The following is a 21,242-nucleotide window of genomic DNA, read 5'->3' as shown; positions in this document are numbered from 1 at the left end:
TCCTCTCAGGATCTTTGGGTGCACACGCGCCCAGCATGAGTTTGAGCAACTGGGTCCAAGATCCGAACGGCAGTTGACTACATGAGAGTCCGGTGACATAGCCATTATACCAACCGCTGGTTCCACCACCAGATACTTTTTTTTTTTTTTTTGGAGAAGTTTTTCGCTACAGGGTGTGTGCGCTCACCAGATAGACAGAGAAAGAGAGACAGAAAGTGAGAAATCACCCCCCAGGGGGGATGGTCACACCACAATCCCTTCTCCTCCATGCTCCTCTTGGAATCTTGGGCACACACGCACACACGCCCGGCATGAGTTTTAAGCCACTGGGTCCGGGATGCGAACTGCGGTCGACTACGTAGGAGTCCAGCGACATAGCCATTACGCTAACTGCTGGTTCCCGACCACCAGATACTCTTAATGGTACCATTTTTCATGACCAAGATTCCTATCAAACTTAGAAACTGCTCAGAATATTAATAATGGCCTCTTGGGATCAGCAGGTGGTATAATGGTTACTTCTCTCAACTCCTACATGGCCAATCGCGGTTCGAGAACCAACCTGGAGCCTTGGCACTCATGCTAGGCTCATGTGTATGTGTGCCCAAAATCTCAAGAGGAAAATGAAGGAGAAGGGTTTGCAGCGTGGTCATCCCTCCTGGGGGTGGTTTCTTGCTTTCTGTCTCTCTAGAAACATACGCACTCTACGGAGAAAAAAAAATTCTCTCTCTCAAAAAAGAAAAAAAAAGGAGAGAGAGAGAAAGAAATAATGGCCTCTGGTTCTTGAGCTACTATGCCAGGCACTGCAATAAACACTTTCCATATACATTCTCTTTTTAATTCTCTCTATGAGAGAATATAAATTAACCACATGTTACAGATGAGGAAAGGGATTTAGAGACATTAAATAAGTTGTCCTAGGTTATACAACATATTAATGGATATTTCAGGGTTTCAGACCAAGTCCATCTGACTCCAATGACCAAGTTTCTAGCATTTTACTTAATATTCCAGGAGGATTTTTCTCCAGGTCTCAGTAGACCTTACTTCTCTGCCTTTCCCATTCTAACACTCTGAAAGGCTAGTGTTGCAATGGCCATATGTCAGCTGCACCCTCATCCACCTGTACTCAAGCTCTGAAGATGCCATAGTTAGCTAATATACCATAGTTAGCTAAGATACCCAGTGAAATTTGAATTTGAGATAAACAACAAACAATACTTAAAAAAATTCATTCTTTGTTTAGTTGAAATTCAAATTTAACTAAGCATCCTGTATTTTATCTGACAACTTCACTAATCCCTGACTATACTGGGCTGCAGAGCTCAAAGTCCTATTTCCAGGTAGGAAATGTGGCCCAGCAGAGGCACTGGACGTTGAGACTGCGTGGTCAAGGTCTCCTTAAGTGAGGTCGTCAGTGCTCATCAAACAGAACGCTACTGACTGGGGTGCGGGTGGCAGAGGTTCTGTCGAGACTCAAACCCCAGGGCCACTCCACATAACACGTCATCATAACAGGTCACAAGTCTTAAGAGAACAATAAAAGTCGGGAGCACAGCCCCAAGAGAGAAGAGGGAAGAGTAGAAAAAATAGGAGCGGACCTAGGGATCCCCTGCAATGCAGGGACCGCTTTTTGGGTAAATCGAAACCCTAGGACACACCAAAGAAAGGACTGTGGAACAGCAAACCAAGCCATACGTCCTTCCCTCCCGTCTGCCTCCGGGTTCGACCAGTGGGCCCAATTCGGCCGGCATCTACGACCATTCTCTCCCTGTGAAGGGCCCGCCCCCGACATTCAGCCTCCATATTCCCTCTTTTCTTCTCCACTACCTTTGACTCGCGCGCTCTTGGTCTCGAACTTGGTTAGCATCTTCAAGCACCCGACTCCGAGGTCCTAATCGGAGCCCCACCACTCCCCGCTGCCCTTCGGAAGCCTCCACGTCAGCGACCCTCCGCCCCAGCCTCCGGAAGCTCCGCCAGACACGAACTTCCGGTCTCCGGAATTCAGGCTACAGAGACGACGCCGGTGATTGCCTAGAGAGGCCGCTACCCGACAGAAGGGGAGCCGAGGCTTCCGCTCAGCGGAGAGGCAAGATGGCCACGGCTGGGGGCGGCTCTGGACCTGACCCGGGAAGTTGGGGTCTTCTTCGCCTTCTGTCTTTGTACGTCCTTCTGGCAGGTGAGGCCTTCCCGCCCATGAGTTCCTCTCTGTATAGGGAACCTTCCGGATCGGCCCGGCCGTGAGCGCCACCATCTCCCTTCTGGTCCCCTCTGCCCCTCTGTCCCCCACCGTGTAAATCCTCTTTCTCTTTCGTTCCCACGACAGAAGTTCCCCCTTTGCTTGGACATGACGGTCCTTTCTCCCTCACTTCCAGTCTTGGGCAAATCCGGGCCTCTTCTGGATTTCCAGGCCTACTCTGTCCCACTTTGTCGGGATGTCTCGTTTTCTGCACAGCCCCAGCCACCCCACCCACAATCAAAAGGGACAGGTGTGAAAGTTCAGCTTCCCTCCCCGCGTTTAGACTCTTAAAAACGAAAACAGGCTCATTCTGTGGGTGCTCTGCGGCGCTTGAAAGGTAAATTCCTCCTTTCTTCTGCTAATTCCACCGAAAACTCGTGTCCCTGTGACTTGCCTCAGTTTCTTTTTTCAGTAAAGTGAGACTAAGGTAGGTTATGGGTGCTTAAAACTGAAGACTATGAAGTAATGATTCAAAGAACTTTAGGTATTTGTAATGTGCTTAAGTGTTTGCTTTCCCGACTAGGGCATTTTAGTTGATTAGGCCCCAAAATAAGACTGTGCCTTCCCCCAAGTTTACATTGCTTTTCCCAAAGGAAACACTAGCTGCCCCACACTGTGGACACACAGGTATGTCAGATTAACTGACAGGTGTCGCATAAGGTTTCTCCCAATTCTGTTCAGACTCCTGAAAAGTCTCAGAATATTTTTTGAATTAACTTCTAATTTTACACCCTTTTATAACTAACTAGTAGTGTGTGTTCAGGATAGAAAAGCAGAAGTGTGCTCACTCCTGGGACCGGCAGATGGCACAGTGGTTACATAGCTGAACTCCCAAACAGTCGATCACTGTTTGAGTCCCAGATCTGGTGGCTTAAAATTCACACCTGGCACATGTGCGTGTATGCCCAAAATCCCGAGAGGAGAATGGAGGAGAAGGGATTGCTGTGTGGCCTTCTTCCTTGGGGGTGGGGGGGGGTGATTTCTCACTTTCTGTCTCTCTCTCCAGCGAAAGTACACGCCCTATAGCAAAAATCTCTCTTAAAAAAAAGTGTGCTAATTCTTACAACCTTGGACATGCGAATACTTTTCCTTAAGTAAAACAAGTTTTGTGTTAGTGTAGCTGTCAGTCGCCCTACAAGGAATTTGTAATAGCCTCTGACATACATAACTGGGTGGTTTGTAGAGTGTGTTTTTTTTTTCTTTTTAAATTTGTTATAGGGTGCTTGCACTCACTGGAGGGGGGAGGAGTGAGAAAGCATTGCCACACATTGAAGGATGGTAACACTGCAGTCTCTTCTCCATTCTCTCAGGATTTGGGCCACACATATACATGTGCCCAGTGTTTTTCAAGCCCAGATATCTGGGACTTGAACTATCCATGTGAGATCCAGCCACCTTAACCAACACACCACTGGCTGGCCCAGATTTATAAAGTGTTTATCTACCTTAAAAGTGAAAAGAATGGGGGACCAGCAGGTGGCGTGGTGGTTAAGGTGCTGGACACTCCCATATGGCTGACCACAGTTCGAGTCCTGGATCTGGCAGCTTGCTTTCTCACTTTCCCTGTCTCTCTCTCTCTCTGCTCGGTTTGAGTTCCGGACCTGGCAGCTTGCTTCCTCACTTGCTCATTCGCTCTGTCTCTCTCTGTTCAAATTAAAAAATAATAAAAGGGACCAGCAGTTAGCGTAATGGCTATGTCCCTGGACTCCCATGTAGTCAACCGCAGTTCAAGTCCTGGACCTGGCGGCTTAAACTCACGCCTGGCGCATGTGCGTGCATGCCCAAGATCCCAAGAGGAGAATGGAGGAGAAGGGATTGCCACGTGGCCATCCCCCCTTGGGGTGATTTCTCACTTTCTATCTCTCTTTCTCTCTCTGTCTTTCTGGCGAGTGCACGTGCCCTATAGCAAAACAAACAAACAAACAAAAAATGGAGTTAAATTTTTTTTTTTAAGTGAAAAGAATGGACATTAGTCCCATTTTAGAAGGTGTGTGTGTGGGGGGGAGAACCAGCAGATGATGTAATGATGACATCACTGGACTTCCACATGGCCGACCGTAATTCGAGTCCCAGATCCAGGGTCTTAAAACTCACACTAGGCACATGTGTGCATGCCCCAAATCCTCAGAGGAAAAGGGATTGCAGCATGGCCATTCTCCCTGGGGGGTGATTTCTCACTTTCTGTCTCTCTGGCAAGTGTATGTACCCTATAGCAAAAAATCTCTCTTAAAAAAAAATAACCCGTGTGAGGGGACTTTTAAGCATTTATGGAAAAAAGGAATTAACATGGGTTTATTGTGGTTCGAAAAATGTTTAAAATGTTGGAAATCGATGCATGGTTTTTTCATAGTACATATTTCCCCGAACTTCTCAAAGAGTTTACATCTGGTATTAAATGATTTACCCAAATCATACATTGAGCTGATGACATAATTGAGGCCAGTAGCAGTGTGTCTCAATTTCTTCTAACACTTTCTGTCTTTTAATCAGGTTTGTGCTGGGGAAACTCAGTGGAGAGGAAGATCTACATCCCTTTAAATAAAACTGCTCCCTGTGTTCGTCTGCTCAATGCCACTCATCAGATCGGCTGCCAGTGTGAGTCGAGGTTGGGATTCATGTTTGTGGACGTTGAAATTTCAGTCTCCGCCCTAGAAGATCCATGTCCCGCTTAAGAGTCTCGGAACCCAAATTAGACTATAGGAATAGGAGGTGATGGAGAGGTATCTGTTAAACCAGGCAAGATCATTAATAAGAGTTAACATTTAGTAAATGCTGCACATGGAGGTTTTTACATGTGCGTCTCATTTAACCTCAACAGCCTCTGTCATTATTGCCATTTTATGAAATTGCAACTTAAAGAAGTTGAGTAATTTTCTCAAAATTGTTCTGGTAAAAAGTGACGAAGTTAGAATTTGAACCTGGTGGCCCAAGTTTTAAACAAGGAATATTAATGAACCATCCTACTACACTGTTTTCTAAGGAGAAAGCAATCTTATGGTCTATGGAATCCAGTCGTCACATCTTGAATGTTTTTTTTTTTTTTTTTCAAGTTTATGTATTTCTTTCATGAAAAAGAGAGAGAGGCACCCCTGACAGGGTCCTCATGCTGTAACTCAGGCCCAGCCAGCCCTGGATCCCATTTGGTGTGTACAGGAAAGCCCTGGACAAGAACCTGGGACCTTCCTGTGTTGGTCGAGCATCACAGAGTGATGCATTACCACTATGCTACCAGCTTGTCCTCAGTGATCATTTTGGAACCAAAATAGGTTTCTTAAAGGCAGTCAGCTATTTGAAGAGAAGGCATTGAAAATGCCTACTTACAGAGGAATTAGTGAAGCTTTCAGATTTACCTATATACTTTGTAATGTGTTCTAAAATAGGCTGCCACGGTACTTTGGTTCTATTGGGTCTTCAGAAAAGTCAAAACGTTTTTGCATAGAAAAATACCTCATGACTTTTCCAACAACCCAGTACAAACTATAAACATCAAGGGGGGGAAGATTCTTATCTGAAAGCTATATCCCAGTTCCTTTGCTGTTCAGCCTGCTATCTTCAGATTTTCTTTTTTTGTGTACAGTAATTCTGTCAGAGTATAGTTTTCCATGTAAGCAGGAAACTTAGGGTCTGACCTTGACTTCATCATCAAATGTATTAGTTCAGTCTGTTCCTATAATGATGGTTGGGACCATCGTGCACAAAGCTGAAAGCGGATCTCCCTTGTAATAGATGTGCATTAATGGTGCTGAGTACATAGTGTGATCTCAGAATCCTGTATGACTGCCTAAAACTTCTTCCCATTGGTAGGGGAACACTCAGACTCTGAGACATGACGGGCCTGCTCAGGGAGGCAGCCACTGCTTTTCTGCCCATCCTTCCCTAGTCTAAACTGTATGCCTCTGCTCCAGAAGCACTACAAACAGATTCCAAACAGCCCAAAATAAATTGTGTGTGTGTGTGTGTGTGTGTGTGTGTGTGTTTTGTTTTGTTTTTCACTTAGCTTCTAAACTGGGTTTGTCCATGAAAGAGAGCCAGATCAGTGTAGGCTGAGGTCAGACTACTGGTCTTGATGGAGCCTAAGTGTAAAAGGCCACAAGCTCATCCTCCTGGAGCTGGGCCCTGAAAAATCCCCTTTGGGAATGAGTCGTTCTGCTGCCTGTTCAGAGAGCAGCCCTGTGGGAAGCAAAGATACAGTACTCCAGAGATACAGCCAAGTGCCAGTACAGAGCAGCAAGAGGGAGGGGCTGGACTCTGGCCACTTCCTCATTAAGATCTTGTTTCCTTTTCAGCCTACTTATTTCTGAGTCTTACTTCATCGTATCTGTCTGTTCTGAGAAGTCTACACCCTCTAATTAGGGTTGCTAGCATCGTAAAATTAAGGAGGAAAAAATGAGCCTCAAATTCGATTTTCTGATGATAATGCTCTGCTTGTAATGGAATCTTTAAAGTGTTCAAAGGGAGCTATATGTAGATTTCTCCCTTTACTTCTTTTTAATAATCTGTCCCCACTGTATGGGATGAAAAGGGGTTAGAAAAGCTGTACTTCATTGACGGCTCAGAGAAAGCAAAAGTAAGCAAGACGGCTTAGACTGCATAGTCACCAGCTGGAGCCCAGGTTGCAGTCCTGGTTTTCTTCAGTCCAGTGTCATAGCTTATCATCTTTCTGTCCTCCCTGGAGCTGAAGTTACGTATTTTTTATTTGCCACACCAGCTTTTCCTTTTCCCCTGTTTTAAGTGCTATAGTAAGGACTGTTGTTTTTGTTTTGTTTTATGTGAGACTTCCATTGATATCTGGATCTTAACTAAAGTTATCCCAGACTCCAATATTCTTCCATATTTTATTATTATCAACATCAACATGAACTTGTTAAGCATTTATTATATACAAGACATAGTTGGATGTTGGGGACCCTGCCTCCTGTCTAGGTTTTATAGATCCTAAGAGGGAAAAATTGTGATTGGCTGGCAGTCAGGAAGTACTTATGGTTTTTGTCTCCTGAAAATTACAAGGATTTCAGTGCCTTGGTCTAGAATCATAATTCTAATGCCTGACTATATGTAATCAAAGACCGCATGTGGCAAGTACACTGCTGAGAACTACTGCTCTAAAATGAGTAACACATCTGGGACCAGCAGGTAGTGTAGTGGCTAAGGCGCTGGATTCCCACATGGTCGACCACAGTTCGAGTCTCAGACCCGGCAGCTTGAAACTCAGCACTGGGCGTGAGTGTGTGCAGGCCCCAAACCCCAAGAATAGAAGGAATTGCAGCATGACCATCCCCATGGGGGAGTGATTTCTCACTTTCTGTCTGTCCCCTCAGTGAACACATATGCCCTCTAGCAAAAATCTCTCCAAAATAAAAAAGAGTAGCACATCCATTTTTCAGTGGGGAGAGGACTCGTGGGAAGACGTTAAGATGTCTCTGCATGGATCACAAGGAACTTGGGGGTATCACTGCATAGAATTTGAGGCATTCTGGACTTTGGCTTATCCATCCTCTAGAGCAGTACTTCCCAAACATTGTCATCTCATGAGACACACAGAAAATGTTATTTGCATGGATCCCAGCACATAGAGAAATGAGTGACAGGCCAGCCAGTGGCATGGCGCTTAGGCTGTCTGGATCTCATGTGGCCAACTGCATAGTACAAGTCCCGGACCCCATGGCTTGGAGAACTTGCCGAGTGCATGGGCATGCTTGCCCCAAATCCCAAAAAGAGAAGTGGGAGGAGAAGGGGTTGCATCATGGTCATCCCCTATGGGGGTTGCTCTCTCTATCTCTTTCCAGCAAGTACATATTCTAGCAAATTAAAAAAAAAGACATTTGTTGGGCAATCTGGGGTAAATGATGAGTCTGCTCCTGACTGGAGGTGATTAACCTAGAGATTTTGGAAACTCCAGGTCCCCTGGAATGACAGTAATCAGTATCAGCACATCTCTAATCCATTCAAGGCCTACTGGTTGGGACCTCAGCGTTCACGATTAACCTCATGTAAAATCAGCCAGAAGCAAGTGAAGTCATTCCCAAATAGGGCAACGGAGTGGTGGTCCACAAAGCCTGCTAAGGCCAAGGGGCACGTACATTTTCACATAGGAAGATGAAAAGCTAGAACTCTGAGCTAGAAGATTTAGAGCCTGGCATTTCCCGGAGAAAATACCAGTTTGAAACTTTGGTGCCTGCTATTCTAGAATCTCATGGACATGGCCAAATGAGGTCAAGGGAAGAGGGCACAAAGATGAAGCTCACAGAGCCTTTCCAGCATTTAACGAACAGGCCTCAGTAATGAGTACTCTTGGGCTCTTTCGCCCCTCCCGCTCACCTTCAGATGGATCTGGAGCAACTCAGTTTTTCAGTTCAAGTCCAAAGGTGTTTGTGTTCACCCTGATATGTTGTGACATCTTTGGGGATGAGAGATCTACAGAATTTGTAAGAGGAGGTCAGAATTGTCAACCGTGGGAGCTTTAATTTGACTACTTCTCTCTCGGCAGCTTCAATTAGTGGGGACACAGGGGTTATCCACGTAGTGGAGAAGGAAGAGGACCTGAAGTGGGTGTTGACTGATGGCCCCAACCCTCCTTACATGGTTTTGCTGGAGGGCAAACTCTTCACCAGGTAGGAACTAGATGCACCTGCTGGGGAAATACTTGCAGAAAGGGAAGGGTTTGGGGAACGATTCACACTTGTGCATGATCCCTTGGCTGTGCTGGTCTGGCCAGGGGAGGGGACAGGGCTGGTCCTCAGGAGGAGAGCTATTTTATCAGCAGAATCATCTTGGTGACCTTAAACGTCGAGCTCTAGTGAGTAAGGACCCCCCGGGAGGAAAAAAGGGTCCCCAGGGCCAAGGTTGATGAAACTAAGCCCTGAGCTCACATCAGGTCCTTGTCCAGACTCAGAAGTTAGAAATCAAAAAAGGAAGAAATAAGTGAAAAATCCCATACTTCTCTGTTTCCATGCCAAAGAGGCAGAATCTTGGGCTGTGTGATTCCTTCCCATCTTCCTTCATGTGTTCCTCCTTGCAGAGAGGTAATGGAGAAGCTGAAGGGGAGAACCAGCCGAATTGCTGGTCTTGCAGTGTCCTTGACCAAGCCCAGTCCCACGGCAGGCTTCTCTCCCAGCGTGCAGTGCCCAAATGATGGGTTTGGTAAGCACCCCTGAAGGACCAGGAGAGCTACTCACCCAAGGCTTATTGTCGCTTTAGTCTTCTGTCTTTGGGAGGTAGAGAGGGGTACATGTGTGAGCAACTGACTCCTAAACAAAGATAGTGTTTCCTGGTCTTTGCCACAATCCCTTCCCTCTCATGCTTCCTCTTCCACTTACCATCCTTTATCCCCTCTTGTCACATGCTTAGATCCCTAAGTTGCCAACCCAGGGCTCCTGAATACCACCGTCTCTCTATTTTAGTGTGAGTGGTGACAGATTCATTCCTGTTTGAGTCTCTGCCTTCTTTTGAACTCTCAGTCCCAGCCTGCCTTATGATCCCTAACCTTGCTCCCTCACCTGGTCTCCAAGTGCTTGGTGTCCCAGTAGCCTATCCCCCACCCCATCTCCCTTCAGGTGTTTACTCAGACCTCTATGGGGCCGAGTTCGCTCACTGCAGAGAAGTCTCGTGGAACTCCCTGGGCAATGGCTTGGCTTATGAAGACTTTAGTTTCCCCATCTTTCTTCTCGAAGATGAAAACGAAACCAAAGTCATCAAGCAGGTAATGGCGCCAACTGTAGCAATTGTGATGAGGAAGAGGATTAATTTTTTTAGCCTGTTCTATTCGGAGGAAACCTTACTCCAGGCCTGCATTCCCTGAAAGATGGTGGTCCCAAAAAGGAACCAAAAAGTTGATTTCCCTTACATTCCCATCTCTCGTTTCTCTCCTGTCTGATATCGCTACACTGAAGGATTTTAGACAGGAAGGAAATAAAAAGATTATTTGAAAGAATTATCTGTAACTATTTGCGGCCCTGGTTAAGAACCTCTAGTTGGCGAGAGGGCATGAGAGTAGAAATTGAGATTCAGCGCAGACATTTCTGAGGTTCCTTTTGGCCGTCATGTTCTCAGATTCTAGTCTAGCTGTTTCGTTTTGACACACAACAGCTAAGAGATTCGGCCACAGCTATGTGGTGAGTTGGTGTCCAGGCTGTCTTGAACCTGTTTTTTGAGCTTTCATTGGTGCTCTTTCCTTCGAGTCATGTTAAGAACCATGGCTGAAGCTCCACACTGGGCCAGGCCATTTGGGGTGGAGAAATCTCTACTCTGATGCAGCTGTCAAGCCTGTGCCCTTTGCATTCCTTAAGGAGTTTCTCTCTTTGACCTTATAGACCCTGTGGGTAGACCAGGACAACTGTTGCTCAGGAACAAATGTCTCCCCAAAGGGCGTGGCCCGAGACTGCAGCTGGGCCCTCCTCTCACTGGGAAGGAAGGGAGGGCTGCACAGCCAGCTGTCTCAGTGGGAACCGTCTCCCCTTGCAGTGCTATCAGGATCACAACCTGGGTCAGAACGGCTCGGCTCCCGCCTTCCCACTGTGCGCCATGCAGCTCTTCTCGCACATGCACGCTGTCGTCAGCACGGCCACCTGCATGCGGCGCAGCTCCATCCAGAGCACCTTCAGTATCAACCCAGGTAGGGCAGATCGGAGTGCGCCAGCCTGGGGAGGGGGGTAACTAGGGGCTGTTGGCGTGACCGAGGACACAGGTAGGGAGCCAGGGCAGGAGGCGGAAATGGTTCTGAACGGTTTAGGCACTTGTACCTGGAGCCATTGGAGGTAGAGGGGACAGCTCACGGAGTCCACGGGGCGCCAGGCAGAGAAGTCTTCCCTACCTTCTGTGGCCTCACCGTGCTGCTCTCTCGCTGTCTGTGCCCTGCTCAGAAGTTGTCTGTGACCCTCTGTCTGACTACAATGTCTGGAGCATGCTGAAGCCTATCAACACATCAGGGACGTTGGAGCCGGATGACAAGGTTGTGGTTGCTGCCACCCGGGTGAGTGTTGGCCCCCGGTCAGGACAGGCAGGGCCGGAACAGAGTGGGCAGGACACTCCCGAGCACGTCAGATTTCAGAGATGATTCATGTGGAGAGAAATCCAGGCTGCTGACTCCTGGGTTCTGTCCGCCGCCCAGGACACATGTTTCTTCTGGTTGGAACAGAGGAGGGGGCTTGGAGCCTGTCCTAAGTCCTGGTTTTAAGGTGCGCCTCCCCTGCCACTTCTCCTGTACCCAGCTGGACAGTCGTTCCTTCTTCTGGAATGTGGCCCCGGGGGCGGAAAGTGCTGTCGCCTCCTTCGTCACCCAGCTGGCTGCAGCTGAGGCTTTGCAGAAGGCCCCCGACGTGGCCACCTTGCCCCGCAACGTCATGTTCGTCTTCTTCCAAGGGGTGAGGGCTCTCTGGCTGGTCGGATGTGGGGAAGGAGGGGATTGGGAAAGGCAAGGGGCTGTCGATGGGGGAAGACCTTGGCGTTTGGCCTAAGTTAATCAGCACAGAGCTTTGGCTGTGTCTACCTGTGTCTTCCCTTCAGATTCTTCCATTTCTGGAAGCTTCTATGCCTTGGATGGGTGTGTACCAACGCCCTCATCCTCCACTGATAAGACCTATTAGAGGCATCCTTTTACTTTAATTTTCTGGACTCCTTCACTGCTGGCTCTTTGCAGGAGCCACCCCCACCCCTCACCCCACACTGGCAGTGCAGCTGGGCCCTAGAATAGGGGCACAATGGCATGACTGAGGCTGTGGAGGTGGGGGAGTCAGACAGGCACAGAGCAGCTGATGTTTGTTGAGGAGGGCTGGGGGTGTTCAAGAAGTCCTGTGATGCGTGCATGTGAGGGACAGTCACACTGGGTTGGGGAGGGGTGGAGACATCCCATGACTGAGTGGAGACAGCATGAAACTTGTCCCTAGCCTGGATGACCTGGCCTGCCTTGAGGCTTCCCTGACCCTTAGAAGTCCCGTTCTCCTTTCCACCTCCCTCCACCCCTCAGGAAACGTTCGACTACATCGGCAGCTCGAGAATGGTCTACGACATGGAGAAGGGCAAGTTTCCTGTGCAGTTAGAGAACATCGACGCATTCGTGGAGCTGGGTCAGGTGGGCGTGTGTCCTCCACCCCCTCCCTTCCTCCCTGCAGCCCTCCTCTCTGTCTGTCCTCACAGCAGGTCCTGCCACCTCTTCCTTGACACCTGCCCCCGGACCTGGGTCAGAACAGGAGTCCGATGGTAAGTGTTGCTTCTTCACCCTCGCTCAGGTGGCCTTAAGAACCTCGCTGGAGCTGTGGATGCACACAGATCCCATGTCTCAGAAGAATGAGTCTGTACGAAACCAGGTAACCTGGGCAGCTCTCATTTCCTGTTTCAGCAGCTCAGAATACGAACCCCATGCCCCCAACTCCTGCCCGTTCACACCAACCCCTTGGGCCTGTGAGACAAGAGACAGGATCAGATTGGGTATTGGCTGTGGGGTGAACACAGCTGCAGCTCCTTGGCATCCCGTGGCTTCCCTAGTCAGTGCCTAATGAACTGCCACTGCCTATTAAGGACAGGTGAGGGACTCGCGCTCTCCTCTCCACGCTGCCCTGCCTGAGTCCTGGCTGGGTCCGACTTCCTCCCCACACCTCTTTCACGACCATCCCTCACATCTGGGTCCAGTGTTAGGCCATCCCTCTCTGTACCCCTGCAGTGCTCATGGAACCGGTGACTGGCAGCTGGTGTACAGCGTTGTGTTGTTATGCGCCCCTCCCAGTGCTGCACAGCAGACAGGAAGTGCAGCGTCCACTGAACTCCTGAGGACAGGGGTTCACCTATAAATAGGCCGAAACACAGACCTCTTGGTTGTACCCTAATCTCACTCTGAGAAAGATGGTGGGAGCTACTGGAAAATCGGAGCGCCTTGGTCCCGAGAGGCTCGAGGAATGTAGATCTCAGAGCACACAGAGCCCCTCCATGGACAGGAGACGTGAAGTACAGAGCATTTCAGGCATAAAGGGACCTCCTGCTTCTAATTCTCCAGTGTCCCTCCCACAGTCACTCCCCTTCGTCCCTATAGGTGGAAGACCTCCTGACCACCCTGGAGAAGAGTGGCACTGGTGTCCCCACTGTCGTCCTCAGGAGGCTGAGTCAGTCCCAGGCTCTCCCACCCTCTTCTCTGCAGCGGTTTCTTCGAGCTCGAAACATCTCCGGTGTAGTTCTAGCTGACCACTCTGACGTCTTCCATAACCGGTAAGTTACCCTCTTCATTCTCGAGGAGTCTGTTCTGCAGCCTGGGAGAAAGATCACCACTCTACCCTCACCATCCATCCCCCCAAACCCTGAGGTCGCTCTGTGCTCTTTGCACAGTGCCCTTTTCACATCTGACCTGCTTCCCTCGTTTGACTTGATGTGCGTCTTAGGAAACCATCCTCACCCTTAGCCTAGCACTCCAATGGTTCCACTTCTCCCAGCTCTCCAGGGCCCTGAGTTCCCCCTGGGCCACCAGCAGAGGGCGACATCCCAAAATAGAGCGCTGGAAGGATGGGGCTCTTTTGGACGCACCGTCCCTGAGCACCGTCCCTGACTCGGTACCTCCTGAGAGTACCACCGACAGTACTCACGCTCTGCGAGATGTCAGTTCTCCCCATGTGGTGGGACGTGTGGTAATGCGGGCGTGCAGGGTCCCCTGCTGCTGCAGGGGCTCTGGAAATAAGAACAAGACGCTCTCAGTCACCTCCCCTGGGCCTGACTACCTCCCACTGCTCCAGACTTGTGGCCTAGGATAACTGACTTCTTCCTCAGGCTGGATCCCCAAACCTCAGCCCCGCTGCTGCCAAATGAATGTCAGAGCTAAACGCTGAAGCTGTTTCTCAGCCCAGCCACGTAGCACTTCTCCTTAATTTACCAGAGTGACAGTCCTTCCAGAGGCAGCCCAGTCCTCCAAAGCGTCCCTCACCCCCTTCATGGTGAGGGCCGATGACCCATCATGTGAACATGCTTCAGACTTATATGGCTGGTGTGCCTTTGGTCTTGATAGTGAAGGCTGGGAGCACTTTTCTTTTTTGGAGGGGGGAGAGGTTTTTGCTATAGGGCACATGCGCTCGCCAGAAAGAGAGACAGAGAGACAGTGAGAAATCACCCCCAGGGGGGATGGAACATGCTGCAATCTCTTCTCCTCCATTCTCCTCTCAGGTTCTTGGGCATGCACACACACGCGCCTGGTGTGAGTTCAAGCCGCTGGGTCCAGGACTCAAACCGCGGTTGACTATGTGGGAGTCCAATTTATTTCACAAGATACAGAGACGAGGGTGGAGGTACCCCAGTGAGGTCTTAATGCTCAGTCCACCTTCAATCTCAGCCAGTCAGGGTCCCAGGCATGAGTGTGCATACCCGGTGAGTGCAGGGAGTCCTCAGGATAGGGGCTCAAACTGTGTACTTGGCCATGTGGGATCCAGTTGCCTTAACCACCATGCCACCAGGTGGTGCTCAGTATGTTCTTGTATGCAAGATCTCCCAGAAGTCCATCAAAAATGTGAGTTATGAAAAAACTGTGGGTTAGAAAAAAAAATTTTTAATTTGTTAGAGAACTTGTACACTCAGTGGAGAGACAGAGAGATAGAGAGAGAGAGAGAGAAAGCACTCCCCAGGGGTAGCCACACCATAGTCCCTTCTCCAATCTCCTCTTGGGATTTTGGGTACACACGCATGTGCACCCAGGGTTTTTCCCATGGTCTGAGACTCAAACCATGCAGTCAGCCATGTGGGATCCAGCCACGCCGCACCACACCACACCACCTGGCTGGCCTCACATTTCAAATTGTTTTGCACTAAAATAAACATATACTTTAATTCTGTTTTTCCACTAATACAGCTGCCCTGATGATATGGGGCAGAATCTCTGAGAACCATCTTCCATCCTCCTAGACCCCCAGCCCAAAGGATGGAGCACTGTCTCCCGTGGTTAAAGACCTGTGCTCACTTAGCTCTCCTGCCCTGTCCGTCATGGACAGCTCTGTCACTGACCACCCCACCATCCCTCCTACTTCCCCCGTCCATTCCCTCTTCAGTATGGGATTCTGATTCTCTCTCCCTGTACCCCTGGGTGATGAGAAGTGAGATACCAAGTTCCTGTGTAAGGAGCTCTTGGGGGTGACCAGGAGCAGAGCCTTGGCTGAACTTAGCCACGGCTCACGCTGGCTTTCCTGGCAGCTATTACCAGAGCATTTATGACACTGCCGAGAACATCAACGTGAGCTATCCTGAGTGGCTGAGCCCTGAGGAGGACCTGGACTTCGTGACAGACACCGCCAAGGTAGCGCTGGCACGGGCTGTGGGGAGCACGTCAGGGGAAGGACAGGAGGCAGCCCACTCAGCCCTCCTCACCCCCACAGGCCCTGGCGGACGTGGCCACGGTGCTGGCACGGGCGCTGTACCAGCTCGCAGGAGGAGCCAACCTCAGTGACACAGTCCATGCTGATCCCCAGACGGTAAGCGGGGGCCGCAGCTCCTGTCTGTGCACATGGCAGGCTGCCCCGTCCCTCATGTCCCCTGCCTGCTTCCCAGACCTGGGACTTCAGCATGCCCAGTCGTGCCAGCGAGCGCGCTCACCTAGGCCTCATCCGCCCTGCAAGCCAGTCGCCATCTCCTGACCCCTGCCTGGGACCTGCCCTGTGTCTGGGTCTGCGTTAATGTCCCTTTCCCTGGGCTCACTCCCCATCATGGCTTTCTCTTCTCGCTGTTCAATCCTAGGTTACCCGTCTGCTCTATGGGTTCCTGATTAGGGCCAACAACTCTTGGTTCCAGTCTGTCCTCAGGCAGGACCTAAGGGCCTATTTGGGTAAGCGTCTGGTGTGGGAATGGGGCCTTAGTCGAGAAGAGGAATAGAGGAAAAGTTACCATCTTGGTTTAATCTTCACTCTTCTTTTTTTCCTTTTCTTTTCTTCTCATTTTCCTATCCTTCTGATACCTTGCATCCTCTTCTAACCTTCTGGTTTCTGCCGATCTGGGTTATTTCTGTTTCTGCCTACCCTCACCCCTTCCACTCCACGTCCCACCGCCTTTGGTGTCTGTGCAGGGGACGGGCCTCTTCAACATTACACCGCTGTCTCCAGCCCCACCAACACCACCTACGTTGTCCAGTATGCCCTGGCAAATCTGACTGGCCAGGTGACTGACCTCACCCGAGAGCAGTGCCAGGATCCAAGTCACGTCCCAAACGAGAGCAAGGATGTGAGTGGTGGTGGGTGTCGGAGCTGCCCGGGGCCTTCCCCTTGGGAGGGTCGGAGGGTCTCTTGGGCCCAGCTGGACCCAGGGGGCTGGGGTGGGGAGGGGAAGAGATGCAGTCCTTTCAACATGAGCATCGAAGAGATGGTAGCCTGGGTAGGAACGGACCAGGGAGACGGCAGCCTGTTAGCTCCGCGGGCCAGAACGTGGCGCTGGTAAAGGGCCCAGGGTGTGGGTGAGGAGAGGCGGCCTCAGCCTCGTATCGTGGCCCGCTCCCTGTGCAGCTGTATGAGTACTCATGGGTTCAAGGCCCTCTGAACTCCAACGAGACAGAGCGGCTCCCCCGGGGTGTGCGTTCCACGGCACGACTGGCCAGGGGCCTGTCCCCCGCCCCTGTCCCTCTGAACTCCAACGAGACAGAGCGCCTCCCCCGGTGTGTGCGTTCCACGGCACGACTGGCCAGGGCCCTGTCCCCTGCCTTCGAGCTGAGTCAGTGGAGCTCCAAGGAATACTCTACGTGGACTGAGAGCCGATGGAAAGACATTCGTGCCCGGATATTCCTGGTCGCCAGCAAAGAGCTCGAGGTGAGATGCTGTGGGCGGGAGGCGGCGGAGGTGTAATGGACTTCCTGCTGTCTCTTCCCGTCTGCCTCCCACTGCCCCAGACTTGCAGCAGAAATCCACTCAGATCTGTCGCTGGTCAGCCAGTGTTCGATTAGGAAGCCTTTCTTCACTCATAACTTGAGGACGCATTTCTGGAGAGGCCCTGCAGGTCCTCGTGGCCTGTCCACACCCCTGCTCCCTCTGGCGTTCCCGGTGTGTCACGGCAGGGGTGACTCGGTCTGATACTGAGTGAGCCTTGTCACTAGTGAGTCTGGCAGCAGTGCCGTGATAGAGTCAAAGCCGAGTGTCCCACCTTCAAGAAATGAGAGGTGGAAATAAGAACAAGGCACTTGGCTTCCCTTTCCAAAGGGGAGACCGCGTTGCAGGCAGGGAGACACTGCCCAGGATTGTTCCGTAATTGGCGTGTGGAGCCAGTGCCAGAACTCCAGTGTCTGGCTCCTGGCTGCAAGCAGTGACCCGGGACTGCGCTGAGTTCATTCCTCCCTGGGGAGTGGCCACGTCACAGTCCCTTCTCCTCTCGGTGTTCTGAGCACACACGCACACACGCCCGGCGTGTTTTCAGGCTGAACTGTGCAGTCGGCGGTGTGGGATCCGGCTGCCTTACCCGCCAGGCCGCTGGCCCTGCACTGAGTTCTGAGAACACCCTTCTCCTTCCTGCCCCGCCTCCCTCGCAGTTCATCACCCTGATGGTGGGCTTTGGCATCCTCGTCTTCTCTCTGGCTGTGACCTACTGCATCAATGCTAAGGCCGACGTCCTTTTCATCGCTCCCCGGGAGCCAGGAGCAGTGTCTTACTGAAGAGGACCCCACCTCCTGCCGGCTCTGCAGTTTACTTCCTAGATCACTTGTCCCACTGGGACACAAATAACAGTTTGTCACTGGAACCTCTCTGGGCCTGTCTGAGACTGGGAGTAATATACAGGAGTGGACTGTCCGAAAGCAGAAGAGATGAACAAATCACCTCCCCTCCCTCTCTCCCCTTTCCCATTTTCTCCTTCTGGGTTCCAGGAATAAAAATGGGAGCTTCTTGCTCCTGTTGAGCTCCCAAGTTCCCCACCCTGGTTGCCCTTGGGGATCCCTCTGTTCATCCTACCCCACCCCCCCGCCGGCTTCCTGACCAGGAAGAAGGACATAAGGGTGAATGTCAGGATCAGAGGACAGTGAGCCCCTGAGGAGAGGACAGGGTCTCTGGGCTGAGCCTCTGCCAGTTCCTCAGATGACATGTGGGGTGGACGTGCTGCTAGGTGGGCATCCCGCCTCCAGCCCACAGTGCCCAGGCCTACTTTTTATTATGCTGTAATTTCTATTTTTGTTGTTTTGTTTTCATTTTTTTTTGTAAATATATAAATAGCGAATTTCATTAAAATAGATTATCCCACACAACTTGTGCCATGACCTGTTACTCACCCAAGACCACCCGACCTTGTTGGGTGACCCCAGGCTGGAAGTCGTGATGTGGTTCCCTGGGCTGCTGCCTGTTGGGTCTCCAGAGGACCAAGGAGCAGGCCTTCGTGTAACCCGCTGAAGTCCTGGAAGAGGGCTCAGAGCCCCGGGGCCCCTCTCGTGAGAGGGAAAGCAAAGCTGCTGCTCAGGCAGAACTGTCCTTGACTTACTCTCAGACACTGGCTGGGCCCAGGGGAAAAGGGAATGCAGGGGCTTCCGAAAGTTTGTGGAAAATGGAATTAAAAGTATGAATTTGTTTTGGTGCAAAACAAAATCTGAAATCTGTACATAGTTTGTTCATCATACACATTTCCCATGGACTTTTTGAAGATTCCTGGTAGAGTTCTTACCCCAGTAGGTGAAAGAAGAGATCACTGTGACCCCGTGTCATAAACTGGGTCGTGGCAGTATTTCTGGGGGCTCTGGCAGTGCAGAGGGACCCAGGGCAGTGAAGCCAACATTCAGGTCATGATTTAAAGAGTTCCCCAAGGGTAGAAACTGTCAAGGAAAGGCATGCGTCTGGTTTGGGAAGTGGTGAGTGGTGTGGAGTGCTGAGCCCACTGGACCAGCAGCGGGAGCTGGGGCCACACATGGGACTCTGGGATGACCCACCGAGGAGCTGGGGCTTTCTGCAGGTGGTGAGCTTTTTGTAGATCGAAGCAGAAGCAGTTTGGGACAGTCTTAGGAAGTGAACCCTGCTCTGTGGAGACAGATACTCCGATTCCCAAGGCCCTCACAGAGCATAGTGCGCGGCCTACTGCCAAGTGGTGGTGGCCAATGACTGAGTCAGCAGAGGGGACAGCCGGCAGGAGACAGCTCAACTGCTCAGGAGACGATGCCTGAAGACCAGTCCCAGTGGAAGAGAACTGGCTTGTCCATAGGGTCCCAGACAGTCCTCTTAGTTCCCCGAATGGGCTGTTAACCATTTCACATCCTGCCTAGGGAAGGCGATGGTCCTCCAGTTTCCCTGCAAGCTTCCTGGGAGTGGGGAGCAGGTTAGGGTTCAGAGATAGGAAATTCACCCTGCTGCTTCCCTCTCCCATTCTGAGTGGGAGAAGCTGTGTGCTGTGCTGGCGGGAGGCGGGCACAGCTGCCACCATGGCTGGGCGGGCTCCGCGCCTCCCTTGGCCAACAGGTCTCCCAGCGGAGAGGGTAGTAAACTCCCTCAGCCTGCTGGCAGCTTCAGAAAGCAGGGAAGTTGCCCGGCACCAGCGAGGGGCCTGAATGGGGAAGCCAAGGTCTGGGCAGATTGAGGCATGAGTGAATGAGGAAGAAGGGTACAAGACGTAGGCCCTTCGCTAGTCCAGGCTTCTCTGCTGGGCGAATCCTGAACACAAGCTGTCCTCCCCTTCTGCGTTCCCTCCCCCACTGCCATCCCTACTAACTGGGCTCTTGCCATGGCTTTGGGGAAGGCAGGGCTCCATGAAAGAAGCACAGGTGCCCAGATGAACCACGGGGCTTCCAAACCCTCTGTTCCCGAGACCCTGGTTCTGGCTCCTCACCAGGTGTGTCCTGGGCCCTGAAGACCATGAGTGACCAGCTAGCTGGCTGGCAGCATCCCAGGGGCCACATGCTTCTCGGGTTCTTCCCTCCTGACTCTTCTGGAGCTAGGCCCTGCTCACCCATCTGCCTTCCAAAATAGATCATCTCCCAGCGCTTCCCATCCTTCCCTTCCCTTTCCTAGGTGGCTCCGCCTGCCCTTGTTCACACAGCATGGCACCTTCTTTTCTTCCCAGCCCATGTGCTGTCCCTGTCCTAGGACCCAGCCTGCTCCCACCTATTGTGACACCTCATCCCCCAAGACACAGTAAAGGTCCTGCCAGTGAGGTTTTTCCCCCAGCTTATTTGAGTAAAGGGGCTTACTGTTTTCTGTCTTCCATATCGGGGTCACCACCCTCAAAGGCATAGCCCAGGGGAGGTATCTGTGCAGAGAGTTTGGTGTCCTGTACCAAGATCCTACCTTACTGGGTGAAGCTTGTTTCTCTGACTTTAGGAATGATATACGTGGTCTAATTCACTTGATAAACGAGAAACTAGCCCAGAGGAGTGAGGTGGCTTGTCTAAGGTCACACAGCAAATTAGAGACAGGGCCAGGACGAGAACGCTTCTTACACTGCGTTGGCAACCGCGGCAGCGATGAACATTTACTGAGGTGGCTGCAGGCAGAGCTCTGTCCCAGCACCGTCAAAGCAAAAGAGATGGTGCTTTTTGCCTTGGAGACTCGGCACCCTGTCTAGAAGGCGGGGTGGGACACAACCCAAGATAAATAACCAGAGGAGGCCCCGTGCAGAATCAGTGAGGGTGGAAGGTTTGCTTTGGACAGGCAGGGATGGGGAGGACGAGCTTGGCATGGCAGGAAGAAGTCAGGACCAGGTGTTTGAATGCAGGTGTGGCCTTGGAAGGGGCTCTTCTCTCTCTGGGCTCCCTGTTCTCTTCTGTAAAATGTGGAGTCCGACAAAGGGCTATTCTCCGGGGTCTTCCCCTATCCCAACCGTGTTCCGTGAAGGGAGAGCTGAAGCTGTAGCCTCCTCTTCCTTCTCTCTTTCATCTCACATTGCGTAGGGCAGTTTCAAAAGTCGATCGATTCAGGGGAACCAGCAGTTAGCGTAATGGCTATGTCGCTGGACTCCCACGTAGTCGACCGCGGTTCGCGTCCCGAACCCGGTGGCTTAAAACTCACGCCGGGCATGTGTGCGTGCGTGCCCAAGATCCCGAGAGGAGAATGGAGGAGAAGGGATTGCGGCGTGACCATCCCCCCTGGGGGTGATTTCT

At 51.2% G+C, this 21,242-nt stretch overlaps 2 protein-coding genes across 3 annotated transcripts in view; one reads left to right on the top strand and one right to left on the bottom strand.

The window, feature by feature from the left end:
• The window catches only part of COPA (coat protein complex I subunit alpha), a 51,866-nt gene extending 49,881 nt beyond the window's left edge, over positions 1–1,985 (bottom strand). For both annotated transcript variants that reach the window (XM_027768421.1, XM_006168828.3), the window contains exon 1: positions 1,831–1,985. In XM_027768421.1, coding sequence (XP_027624222.1) covers positions 1,831–1,870 — 40 coding nt within the window. In that variant the 5' untranslated portion in view covers positions 1,871–1,985. The remainder of the gene's footprint in view (positions 1–1,830) is intronic.
• A 38-nt stretch (positions 1,986–2,023) lies between these two features.
• Positions 2,024–18,407, top strand: NCSTN (nicastrin). Its single transcript, XM_027768422.1, has 18 exons — positions 2,024–2,179; positions 4,730–4,834; positions 8,727–8,850; positions 9,258–9,379; positions 9,793–9,938; positions 10,700–10,850; positions 11,098–11,207; positions 11,446–11,598; positions 12,201–12,305; positions 12,463–12,540; positions 13,260–13,432; positions 15,392–15,494; positions 15,574–15,669; positions 15,932–16,019; positions 16,257–16,411; positions 16,690–16,743; positions 16,831–16,989; positions 17,703–18,407. Exons 1-18 carry the CDS (start codon positions 2,095–2,097, stop codon positions 17,823–17,825), a joined length of 2,130 nt encoding a protein of 709 aa, XP_027624223.1. The 5' UTR covers positions 2,024–2,094; the 3' UTR covers positions 17,826–18,407.
• Positions 18,408–21,242: the final 2,835 nt, after the last annotated feature.

This window comes from Tupaia chinensis, unplaced genomic scaffold (assembly GCF_000334495.1).
Source record: "Tupaia chinensis unplaced genomic scaffold, TupChi_1.0 Scaffold146187_1, whole genome shotgun sequence".
Classification (NCBI taxonomy): domain Eukaryota; kingdom Metazoa; phylum Chordata; class Mammalia; order Scandentia; family Tupaiidae; genus Tupaia; species Tupaia belangeri.
The sequence above is the reverse complement of the archived record's forward strand: the minus strand, read 5'-3'. Positions and strand labels throughout refer to the sequence as shown.

Coding starts and splice junctions, on each gene's coding strand:
- NCSTN (XM_027768422.1), top strand. CDS start 2,095: ATGGCCACGGCTGGGGGCGGCTCTGGACCTGACCCGGGAAGTTGGGGT. Junction 8,851..9,257: donor GAGGGCAAACTCTTCACCAG/GTAGGAACTAGA, acceptor TCCTCCTTGCAG/AGAGGTAATGGAGAAGCTGA. Junction 16,412..16,689: donor TCCCAAACGAGAGCAAGGAT/GTGAGTGGTGGT, acceptor CTCCCTGTGCAG/CTGTATGAGTACTCATGGGT.